This window comes from Branchiostoma floridae, unplaced genomic scaffold (assembly GCF_000003815.2).
Source record: "Branchiostoma floridae strain S238N-H82 unplaced genomic scaffold, Bfl_VNyyK Sc7u5tJ_1336, whole genome shotgun sequence".
In the NCBI taxonomy this organism is placed as follows: domain Eukaryota; kingdom Metazoa; phylum Chordata; class Leptocardii; order Amphioxiformes; family Branchiostomatidae; genus Branchiostoma; species Branchiostoma floridae.
In genome coordinates, this window is record NW_023365701.1 from 33,856 (window position 1) to 46,010 (window position 12,155).

General features: G+C 38.8%; 1 protein-coding gene across 1 annotated transcript in view; it reads left to right on the forward strand.

Annotated features, from left to right (window-relative positions):
• LOC118407402 (aldo-keto reductase family 1 member A1-A-like) overlaps positions 1 to 9,638 on the forward strand; it is a 15,296-nt gene extending 5,658 nt beyond the window's left edge. Inside the window, exons 5-10 of the mRNA XM_035807874.1 lie at positions 4,128 to 4,244; positions 6,272 to 6,369; positions 6,578 to 6,662; positions 7,186 to 7,269; positions 8,503 to 8,585; positions 9,396 to 9,638. Coding sequence (XP_035663767.1) covers positions 4,128 to 4,244; positions 6,272 to 6,369; positions 6,578 to 6,662; positions 7,186 to 7,269; positions 8,503 to 8,585; positions 9,396 to 9,438 — 510 coding nt within the window. The 3' untranslated portion in view covers positions 9,439 to 9,638. The remainder of the gene's footprint in view (positions 1 to 4,127; positions 4,245 to 6,271; positions 6,370 to 6,577; positions 6,663 to 7,185; positions 7,270 to 8,502; positions 8,586 to 9,395) is intronic.
• Positions 9,639 to 12,155: the final 2,517 nt, after the last annotated feature.

The following is a 12,155-nucleotide window of genomic DNA, read 5'->3' on the forward strand; positions in this document are numbered from 1 at the left end:
TTCATGTTTAATTCAACCCATGTATTGAAAGCGCCAATCATGGGTTTCCAAAAAATAATTTGAATTAGTAATTATAGGGAATGATGTACGGTTTGATGAAGTTAATGATAGCTAGCATCTTGAATGCATCCAATGTGCATCGCATATTCTCTTTGGTTTTTCAATACAACACAACCTGTAAAAATCTTAGAAATTACAAAACACAAGCAAAACGTCCTGACTGCAAGTGTTATGTGAAGGTTTCAGCACACAAACTACATTAGGTTTTCTTCAGAATTCTCAGCATTTATTATAATTTGTCTAGTCTTAAAAATGGCATAAATTATGTTAATAAGGTCTCTACAAAAAGCCTGTTAGAGGATAGACTGATGAAAAGAGAGTGTGTTTGCTTAAGCTAAGGGCACAACCCACCGTACATGCAATTTGTCCGTCCGTTTTTTTGGGAGGCCACGTCGGCCATGTATTTCTGAAAACGTTCAGGCTGTACAGGGCAGGCGCGTTGCCCGTACTGGCACGTGCGGGGGGCGAATCCGCAGCTGATGGCACACAAAGTTTTGCCTGCCTGCACGTACATTGTAAAGTTCTACGGCGTGTCTGTGTGCTCCAAAATCCGTCGGATTCCCTACGAGTTCGTACGGAGGCGGTACTTACCACTTACGGATCCCAAAAGATTGCCCACGTTTTGGTACGTAGACAGCACGTATTTGCACGTACGGCGGGTTGTGCCCTTAGCTTTAATAGGGTCTCATTGATGAGTTTCTTCTTCCCATAGACTTCTATGTCATAATTCGTGGTTTACATGGCCGCGTTCATAATGAAGCTAAGTGAAATTTTAGCAGATTTTTCATTCTATGTTGAGCACATTTATCCTATATCGTGGGAAAAAATTGCCAACGTCAACTATACGTAGGTTCTTTTTTTTATAGCAATTACAAACTACGATTAGTTAATCCCCACAAAAGGCACTTTTTCGCTGCTAGTGTACAACCGCACCACGCAGAACCCAGGACTGTGTACCTCCGACCTAGCGCGCGGCTGCAAAGCTTTACCTGCTAATTTCTTCAGTTACAAACAAGCTTTCACCAATCTAACTTTTGATATCAGTTCCGCTGGCTAAAAGGGAATTTCTCACCGCTAAAAACATGCGTCTATACAGCCGTTTAGTTTTTGGCTCGGATCTATTTTAGGGTACCCACTTGCGGAGTAATACATCAATGAGACCTTAACTGTACAACTTCCTTTGTGTGTAAATTCACCCATTTATTGAAAGCGCCAAAGGCCGCTGAATGGGTGTCCAAAAAATATGAAGAATAATGACCTCTGTTAGTCGTGTAAAAGTTGATCAAGCAAGCATCATGGTTGATGCCAAAATGCGTCACATATACTATATGGTCTTCCACTACAATACAGGTTGTTAAAACTGTAAGATTTACCCGAATCATTGGTGTAACTTCCTGCTTACAAGTGTAATGTAAAAAATAAAGCACATCAACTATGTTTAGGTTTTCAGAAATCTCAGCATTTACTTACAATTTCTCTGGTCTTAAAGATATCATAAATCATGCTAATAAGGTCTATACCAAAATCATCAGGGATTGATATTTGAGTTAGTGGATGTGGTTAGGCTTACTTTAGTATAGTACTGATGCATTCTTTTCAACAGCCTTGCTCTAGCCTGTATTAAAGGATAAGAATCCTCTTAGAAAGGATGAAACAAGACAATATATCTCTAATTAGTCATGCCTTCAAATACCAGAGTTACCAAGAACCTAGGGTTGATGTGTTCAAAAATTCGTATTTTCCCAGAATTATTGTAGAGTGGAATTTGTGATCACCAAGTACAGTAGGGGCATCTTCTCTGGGTAGTTTTAAAGAACGCTTGCAGATAGATGTGCAAAAGTTAGGTGTAACGAGTCGTTCTGCGTAATATAACCAGCTGCTGCCGCGCCGCGTGCCTGCGAAGCTGGTGTGTTATGCCGAAGGGCGGTTATACCAGCTATATAGATACAGATAATTCTAAATCTCAAAATGTTTCTCGGTAAGGCCAGTACGCATCATTAATGACAGGCTTGAATATTAGTTGCTACAGCATATCTATAGGAACGAAAAATTAGCTGTTGCAGAGAATATAGATTCAATTTGGTCTTTTTTGCCTCAGGCCAAATTACTGTAAATGCATTTAAGTTTGCGGGGATTTAATTTCGCGGTAGCGGGAAAAGGGACTTTTCGAGGTGGTTTTGATTACGCTGTAACACCATAGACTGCAGTCTAATACCATAAGAGAAAAATGTTCGCGGTGGATTTAAGTTCGCGGTGAAGTGGTCACAGTGAAAACTGCAAACATTAATCCACCACGAACATTTCTGCATTTACAGTATCCTGTGGAGCTAGATTGATCAAAAGACAACTTCCTTTGTGTTTAGATCCACCCATTGAAAGGCAGCCATTCAAGGCGCCAATGGGTGTCCAAAAATTAGAAGATTAGATGAACCAAAATCCGCCAGGATCGTGTAGAAAGTTGATCATGCAAGCATCATGGTTGATGCCAAAATGCATCGTATACACTTTATGGTCTTCCACTACAATACAGGCTGTTAAAACTGGAAGATTATACCAAACATTGGTGGAAATTCCTGCTTATAAGTATTATGTAAAAAATATTTAGCACATCAACTATGTTAGGTTTTCAGAATTGTCAGCAGTTACTTACATTGTGTCTAGTCTTAAAAAATAGGAAAGATTATGTTAATAAGGTCTGTACCACAATGATCGGGAGATTAAGCTTACTGAATGCATAATCTGCAGAACAGCCTTGCTCTAGCCTTAGCTGGGTCTGCATGGGGCCCGGTCCTGACAATGATTTAATTACGCTGAATTCAGAAGAACCCCCTACGTATTTTGCTTAATCAAGGAAGGCAATTATGCTAAATTTGGTCGCCTCGCTACGAATTACGTAGATAAGATGGTTTTCCCTACGAGGAAATAAAAATAGGCTGTCTATGTCTTACGGAAAAAAAGCAGGCAGACCCTTTAGCCTATATAAGAGGACAAAAAAGGCTCTTAGAAAATGATCAGAACAGGATGATACCGTAACAAGACAATATGTCTATAATTATTCTCAATCTCAACATGTTTCTTGATAGGGCCATGAGTGTGAGCTGACGGGGGCATTTTATGGGCGCAGTGGGTCAGCTAAATACCCATTATCTGTTGACTCTTTATAACATCCACGACAACAATTCCTTGGCAGGCGGCCTACCGCTAGACTCAGACAACTTCCTTTGTGTGTAAATCCACCCATGTATTGAAAGCGTCAATCATGGGCGTCCAAAAACAATTAGAATTAACGGATTAACTCCGGAAATGACGTAATAAAGCTGTCTAGGTCAGCATCGTTATTGATACCAAAATGTATCATATACTCTGTATGGTCTTGCACTACTATTAGGTTTTAAAAACCATAAGATTTACTTAACATTGGTGGAAATGCTAGCGTACAAGTGTTATTTGAAGGTTTAAGCAAATGAAAATATGTTAGGTTTTCAGAATTGTCAGTATCTACCTAAATCTTTGTCTGTTTTTGAAAATAGCATAAATTATGTTAATGAGGTCAGTAAGATTCGAGGGGAGGGAAATTTTCTTGTGGGTGGGGTTTGCCTTATTTACTGATGCATATTTCAATATATTCTTAATGTTATCCTAAGAAAATGATCAATGATATTCTCAGTCGACATACACACACGTCGATGTAGGTTAGACATCCAGGTAATAAGATTCGCCAAAAAGTTTATGTATACCTGCTTTTTAGACATAATGCATATTTTAGAAACTACACCTTACACTTCAACTTAAACAGCATATGTCAACTGATATGGATGACAGAACTGAACTGACCTGAACTGTTACCCCAAGGAGGCTGAATTATAAGCCCCTTGTTCAACCTCCTTGGTTACCCCTATCCTCCAAATCCTTATCGGGTCACCTCGAAAATACCCTGTCATTGTTCATATTGAACAGCTACTACTGTGTAAGTACTGAAGAAGAAAATGAAGAAATAAGAACACATCAGCAAAAACAAGTTATTTTTCCCTATCAGTTATTATGTTTAATTTTTTCATCTTTTTCAGGCCATGGAGAAGCTTGTGGATGCAGGACTGGTGAAGGCCATCGGTGTGTCCAACTTCAACATCTCACAGATGGAGGAGGTTCTGACCAATGGGAGGATCAAACCAGCTGTCAATCAAGTAAGCTGCTCCCAGAATTTTACCTTGTAAGGTCACTTCAATTTGATTTGAACAATCTGACCAATGGGAGGATCAAACCAGCTGTCAATCAAGTAAACTCCTCCCAGAATTTTATATTATAAGGTCACTTCAATTTGATTTGAACAATCTGACCAATGGGAGGATCAAACCAGCTGTCAATCAAGTAAGTGTAAGAATCCTCTCAGCCAATAGGAACTATAGATTTTTCTATCAATGTGATCAATAATATATAGCATCAATATAGCTTTTGAAAGTACAGTAGAAGCCGCTTGATTGCACGACCTACTGTAAATGCATTTAAGTTCGCGGGGATTTAATTTCGCGGTAGCGGGAAAATGTACATTTCGCGGTGGTTTTAATTTCGCGATTATCATAGCACCATGCACTGTAGTCTCTGTTATGGAAAAATATTCGCGGTGCTTTTAGATTCACGGTGAAGCGGCCGCCGCGAAAACCGCGAACATTAATCCGCCGCAAACATTTCTGCATTTACAGTATTTGCCAGTGAATTTTGTGCAATTATCTGGTTGGTGCAACAATGCGAAGTTATCCATCTGGACTGCACCAATTTGGGATTTGGGGGTTCCTCGCAGTTAACAGAAGTGTGCTTTCATCCGTTGTGCAATTAACTGGCTTCTACAGCTGTACTTGAGAATGTATCACACTTAATTGTTTAACTTAAACTTATGTTAACCCTGAAACACAAGGGGCACGTATAAAGCCTGGCTCCTATTATTCGAGCCTGTGCCGAACCAGTGCCGTCAGTTCACAAACCTAACACCGCAAACCACTTTCAGACCCTTTGGCGGCGCATACACCACACTGTTGCAACCCCCAGAGCCAAACAACCACCCACCCACACCCATGCAGTTAATTTTCTTTGATACACTAAATTAAAACAACAAAATTTAAAAGTCGCTTCGGCTAAGTGTTACTAAAGTTGCTAGGAAAGTAAACTTATGGAAAAAGTAACGTGATCTCGATCCAGTTTTATCTCACTGAAGAGCTAGTCTTCCACTGGTCGTGATAGAAAAGAGTTCATTATACTGGGAAAATTCCCCTAGCTCTTTTTAACAAGTACAATGAACAGTGAACCATGTCTTAAGAACTGCAACCCTTTCCAGTAGCATGCATGTTGGGTGAGCGACAAAGCCGGAATCGAACTCACGGCTTCTAGTTCCAGAGGCAGGGCCGCTAACCACTGGACTATGCACACTACTAACTGGGATGAATCATTGAATGGGAAGAGGTCACCTCATACCATGATGGTTTCCTGTCTCTGGCTTGTGTACTGCATTTAAGTTCGCAGGGATTTAATTTCGTGGTAGCTGGAATGGAGTGTTCACTTTGGCTGTGAGCTCCCTGTGCTGTGCCATACTGTAAATGCAGAAATGTTCGCGGTGGATTAATGTTCGCGGTTTTCGCGACGGCCGCTTCACCGCGAATTTAAAACCACCGCGAAAATTTTTCCATAACAGTAAGAGACTACAGTGCATGGTGCTACCGCGAAATTAAAACCACCGCGAAAAGTCCATTTTCCTGCAACCGCGAAATTAAATCCCCGCAGACTTAGATGCATTACAGTATACTGTAAGTCACATACTGTACTGCTGCCCCGCAAAGAAACGCAGTACTTGCTTCAGCAAAAGTTCGCTGTAATTAAATGTTTGCGCAGGAAGAACTGAAGTACAGAACTGGCCATGGTAGATCACCTTGCCACGTCAGGAAAAGCAAGCATTTTCACAAATATAAACAAGGACATTGTAAACAAGCTCTTTTTATTTATGCAAAATTACGCAGGGATTTAAGAGAAGAAACATTATTAATATTTTAATCTACTTGGTGCAAAATGCATCCAAGATCAGTGGAAAGGGGTGACTTTGTAATAACAGTATTGAGTTTCCCCATTTTAGATTTGGTGAATACATATTAAAGAATACTAGCAGCAATATTGTTTGGACGTGTTGCTTTCTAATGTTGTCACATTTCTCCCTCATGATCTCCAGGTGGAGTCTCACCCCTACCTGGTGTGCAGCAAGCTTCTGAAGTGTGCTGCAGACAACAATGTCGTCATCACAGCATTCAGCCCGCTTGGCAGACCTGGGTACTGTACATGTATAAGCCTTACATTTTACTTTGATCAAATAGTAATTGCAAGACAAGGATTTTGATGCTGTGAGTCGGGCAGCGTGTAACATTACCATTGAATAGGATAAACTTTAAGGTAGCAATACACTGAATCCAAGTCTGAGGTGTGAATGATCAAGTCTAAACGTCAAAGTACTTGGAATTTTATGTCCTCTCTTTTCCAGGGAGGAGAGTCTACATGGTGTCAGTCCCCTCAAGGATCCTAAAGTGATTTCAATCGCAGAAAAGCACAAGAAAACTCCAGCACAGGTAAAACTTGAGTTCTTTAGTTCGGGTAATAAATTATATTTTTCAAGTTTTTACTGTAACCACTGGTCTGGTGGATCAATGTCTGATGAAATATGAAAAATCATGACTTTTTGGTCAATCTGCTGTAAAAAATTTTTAATGCCAACTTCAATAACAGTTGTATAATGTAGGACTAAAGTGCTGTTATATTACTGATGCAAGCAAACAATTGATTGATTGCTGATAGTACTGTACAATAAGGTTACTTATATCAAAATTGCGTTGAATTAAGACATGGTTGGGGTTTGAACTGTGCCTAGTGTGTCATAACAAATACATTGAAATGGTACATTTTACTGCTTCGAATGTTTATTGAGTAGCATTCAGCACTTTTTAGAAAGACTATGGAAGTTGTAGAAATGTCCTTGGACCACCCTTAAACCAAGTACTCTCGTCATATATACCTGTTAAAAGACTTACAATGGTCCATGCTGCTTTCTCTGCTTAGCACTCAGCGACTAACCAGGTGTTCCATCTCCCACAGGTGTGCCTCAGGTGGCAGGTACAGAGGGGCGTGGTCGTCGTCCCAAAGAGCACCACACCTGCCAGGATCCTGGAGAACTCTCAGGTACATGTAAGAAAGTGGGGTGGGGTTGTCACAATTTTTATTTCTGGACATAACTCCAAAGCTCCTGAATCGCTTCTGAATGTAGGAGCAAATTATACATGTATTTTGGGAAAATCACTTCTCTGAAAGTGCAGAAAAATTAGCAGTCACTGTCTTACCAAAAATAAATAAAGAGAGGGAAATGCAATGTGAATCATTCAATAAATCTGTGGCAGACATACACACACAGACTAGACAGACACACACAGACACAAACACAAGTTAACTCTCAGGTACATGTAAGAAAGTGTGAAGTAACATATCTCTGGATTCAAACATAACTCCAAAGCTCCTGAATTACTTTTAAATGCTCTGAGAAAATCCATTGTAGGAAAATGTTCATATGCCATCACTAAAGTGCAGAAAAGTTTGTGGGCACTGTCTTACCGAAAATGAAGAGAGGGAAATGCAATGTAGGCACACATAAATCCGTGGCAGACACAGACAGACAGAAACACACATAGTCTAGACAGACAGACAGACACACACACACACACACACACAACAGTATCTCCATTTGTCATGTTCATGTTACAGGCAGACAACCATGTGCCAGACAACGACCATTCTCACATTTGCCAAAAAATAAAGAAACAGCCATTACTCCAAGTACCAGAGTTACCAACCTAGGATTGATGTATTAAAATATTCGTATTTTCCTAGAACTAATGATCATTGTAGAGTGGAATTTGTTATCAACAAGCACAGTAGGGGCATCTTCTCTGGATAGTTTCAAAGAACACTTGCAGATAGATGTGCAAAAGTTAGGTGTGATGGGTCCGTCAGACTGAGTGTAATATAACCAGCTGCTGCCGTGCCGCGTGCCTGCGAAGCTCGGGTGTGTTACATCAAATGGCGGTCATACCAGATACAGAGAACAAATGCTTACTATACAATAAACTCATACCCATGCATTCCACAGAATTCTGGCCTTTTGTCTGCCTAACACAACAACAAATACAAATTTGGTCCAAAAGGCTATTTCAGCAGGAAGCAAGTTATTGGGAACAAATCTGTAACAGTTACTGTTTATATACAATGAAAGTTTTGATCTATGTTTTGTAAGATATATAAGTAAATAGCCTATAACATTGTGAAAGAACCACAAAATATAAACAAAAATTTTGCATTTAAACATGGAATATAATACAGATTTCCCCATTTAATGTCACTGTAACTATTGCTGTTTTCCAGATCTTTGACTTTGAGCTGAGCACAGAAGACATGGAAACGATCTCAGGACTGAACAAAGATGCCAGGATTGTCAAGTTTGGGATGTAAGTTATAAGTTCATTTCATTTTGAATGTTTAAGTCGGTAGTCCCAATGGAGCTTCAGCCATTAGTCTTATCAGGCCTCTAATCTCTAAGACCTGTTCTTCCAACACACTCAGGATGATTTTTTTTCCTGTCTCAACAAGCAAATTTCTGTCCTCTAAAAAGTTTAGATTTTCCAAATCTTAGCAACATTGGCGAGCCAAACAATGAATGACATAACAACTTTACAAACTAAATGACAACTTTCAATGCATAATTTTTTACTTGCAGCAAGGAAATATTTCAATGCATCATTACTTGAAGCAATTAGATCCTTTTATTCTGAACAAAGCATCTTTACTTGTAGCAGTAACTGTTAAATCCTTTTATTCTGAAAAAAACAACACAGCAGGCCAATGAAAAATTCAATGGAAAATTTGCTCGTTGAAACGGGTATCTTTTGAAAATGTCTCTTTCAACATGGGCTCACAAACAATGAGTGACAATTTAACTTAAACGTAACTTTAAGCGTAACCAAAAAAATCCACTGGCCTGAACCAACTTTACAAGTCATAAATATCTACTGGCATGAACCAGCTTAACAATCTATTATGACAACTTTCAATTCATATTTTTCTTGTAGCAAGGAAATCCTGTCCTCCAAAAAAATCATCACATCAAACTTTTGAAAATATCAACCCAAACATGGGCTCTCAAACAATGAGCCAAAACATAGATTATCTTTCAATGCATCCTTCCTTATGTGGTAAAAAGAAAACACTCAAAAGCACTTTACAAGTAGCTAAAAGTCTGTTTTCTTCTGTCATTTCAGGTGTGATGACCATCCACAGTGGCCTTTCAATGGAGAATTCTGAGATTATTACTAGACGTATATTATATGAATGGAAGGACTTTATTGCATTTATAACAGTTACAATAATTTGGTCAAGCACATTTCAGTAAAGGAGGATCAGTCTTTAGAACTCGTGCTGATTTGGGCAAGAAAATGTTTCATTTGTTGTCTGTAATTTCAATAAAAATTGATGGAATAAGAGAATTAAATCAAATGAGAAAGGCTCAGCCTGAATCTTTGTGTACATTTCAGTGCCTCTAAAGTTAAATTAGTCAATCAGGAGAAACTGAAATCCTTCTAAAAAGTATGAAAATTATGAAAACATGTAATGAAAATGTACAAATCTCTGTGAACCAGTACAATGGTTAAGTGGATAGCTAGAGTGCCTCTGGTCTGTAGGTCGAGGAGTTCAATCCCCAGTCGAGAAAAATGGTACATGCTGCTTTTTCTACTTAGCACTCAGCATTTAGGAAGATTATGGGAGTTGAACAAGCAGACCACTGTCAGTTGACTAGTCCAAAAAAAGTTGTGTGGCCCATCACCTTACAGAAACAGAGTTGGACGCTATAGATATACCTGATGCACAGTTTGGTGTGGGAAGGACTTAAACTGAAAACTAAAGTCAGTAAAAAGACCATTCATATATTCTACCAATGTCATCACATATAATACAGTACACACATTTCGCAGCCACATGCAATATTGCACAACATTACTAGCAAATGAAAGTCTACCAATTTCAATCCCGAGCCGAGAAAACTAGTGCATGCTGCTTTCTCAGAATTTGGGCATGCAGACTATGGGAGTTGAAGTCACACAGACCACAATTAGTGGACTGGCCCCTTGTTGCAGTGATGGCACAAAAGTTTTGTGAGCCAGGGCTACAGAAACGATGATGGGCAATGGCTCATGCACAAAATTTGATGTGGGAAGGACCAAAGAAAAAACTACAGTCAAACCTGTATTAGGGACCACCTCTACAGAGGGGCCACCTGTCCATAGTGGCCACTTTTTGTCGGTCCCTTGGGTATTTTATCTACAAGTTGCCACCATTATACAGAGGCCACCTGTCTATAGTGGCCACATTTGTCCGGTCCTTTGAGTGGCCACTGTAGACAGGTTTGACTGTATGTCTAAATGAGGTATTCAGAAGCGGCCAAAACTATGCCATTACAGTTATTTACAAAACATCAGATTTTTTCTACAAATTTCATCATACAGTACACACATTCTGAAACCACATACAGAAGCCACATACAATTTGCCAGTCTTTTGAAAATTTGAGGCTTTTGAAAGTCCAAATTCACTAAAGGTTGCTGCAGGCAACAACCAGCTGCAGCAGTAACATTAACATTAGGTAAGAGAAGGAGGGACAAAAACATGAGCTGTGATGCACGTCTAGTTGATCTGCTGAAAGTCAGACACTCACTTCTTTCTATTTGAAATACAAGCTTTAAGGAAATCCAGAAGTCGTAAATTTTTTTACACACTCAAATTTAGCCCAAACAGTTATTATTATAATTATAATGGAAATTTGGAAGGTTCGAGACAAGAAGGAAATTTATAAGTGAACATGGGCTCCGGAACAAAATCAAAGGGCTAGAAAAACATTATCGAATTCCCTGGTTCAGATGAAACGTCTGAAACTATGGAAAACAAATTTTCACACAGGATGCCTTTTGGATTGTGTACTGGTACTGGGTGCCGGTTACAGTAAACATGTTAACAAATCAGCTAGAAGGCCCCACCCTCCCCCATTAAAATGTACTGGGCTAGGCTTACATTTTAATTTTCAAAAGGAAAAACTAGTTCAAAAAGTTCCTATTTTCAGACCAAGGATTAAATGATAGTTTACGTTTTTGTGGGGTCTTAGACTGTATATTTTTAGGAGTCTTAGCTCAGGGGAGTTAACAAATTCAAAATGTTTATTTTGGGCTCAAGAAATGACCAGTTTTATAATTATACCAATTTATTAATATTACATGGACTTGAAAGATGAAAAATTAGGTACTGGGCCAGGCTAAATTTTTTTCAAAAGGAGTTACAACTACTTCCAAAAGTTCCTTTTCAAAAGGATAACAACAGTACTGGTTCTAAAAGTTTTCAGACCAAAGAAGATTAAATTAAAGTCATTTTCTAGGATTGTCGAATGGAAGGGGTAGCCAAGAAGAATACTTAGCTCAGGGGGAATTTACAAATTTTTTTTTTCAAAATGTTTATTTGGGGATCGCAAAATACAAATTTAGAAATATTAGATAGACTTATAAGATAAGAAGTCTGGTACTAGGCCTGGCTTAAATGTTCATTTACAAAAGGAAAACAACTGGTTTGAAAATGATTTTTTTCCTATTTTCCGAGTTTTTTTGAAATTCAAATCATACATGATTGTCATCGTTTGCTCTGAACTTCAAGGTGAAACCCACGTTTCGCAAGAGAGGGAGAAAAAAAAATTCTTGGACAATTGAACTGCGACCTGATGTGTGCTGGTCAACAGTTCCTTGTTGCAAGTCAGTTACTCAATTCCTTCTAGTTCAAATTAAAGATGAAGGAAATCCTCATCAAATTCAGATGTTATTGAATTTGGAAGGTTCGATACAATTTCTGAAGGTAATCTTTTTCTACAAATTTCATCACATATAGTTTACATATTCTGAAGCCATGTGCAATTTTCAGACTCAGAAACACAGTTCACATAGTTACACAGGATGCACTTGAGACCAGTTACAATAAACATGTTAG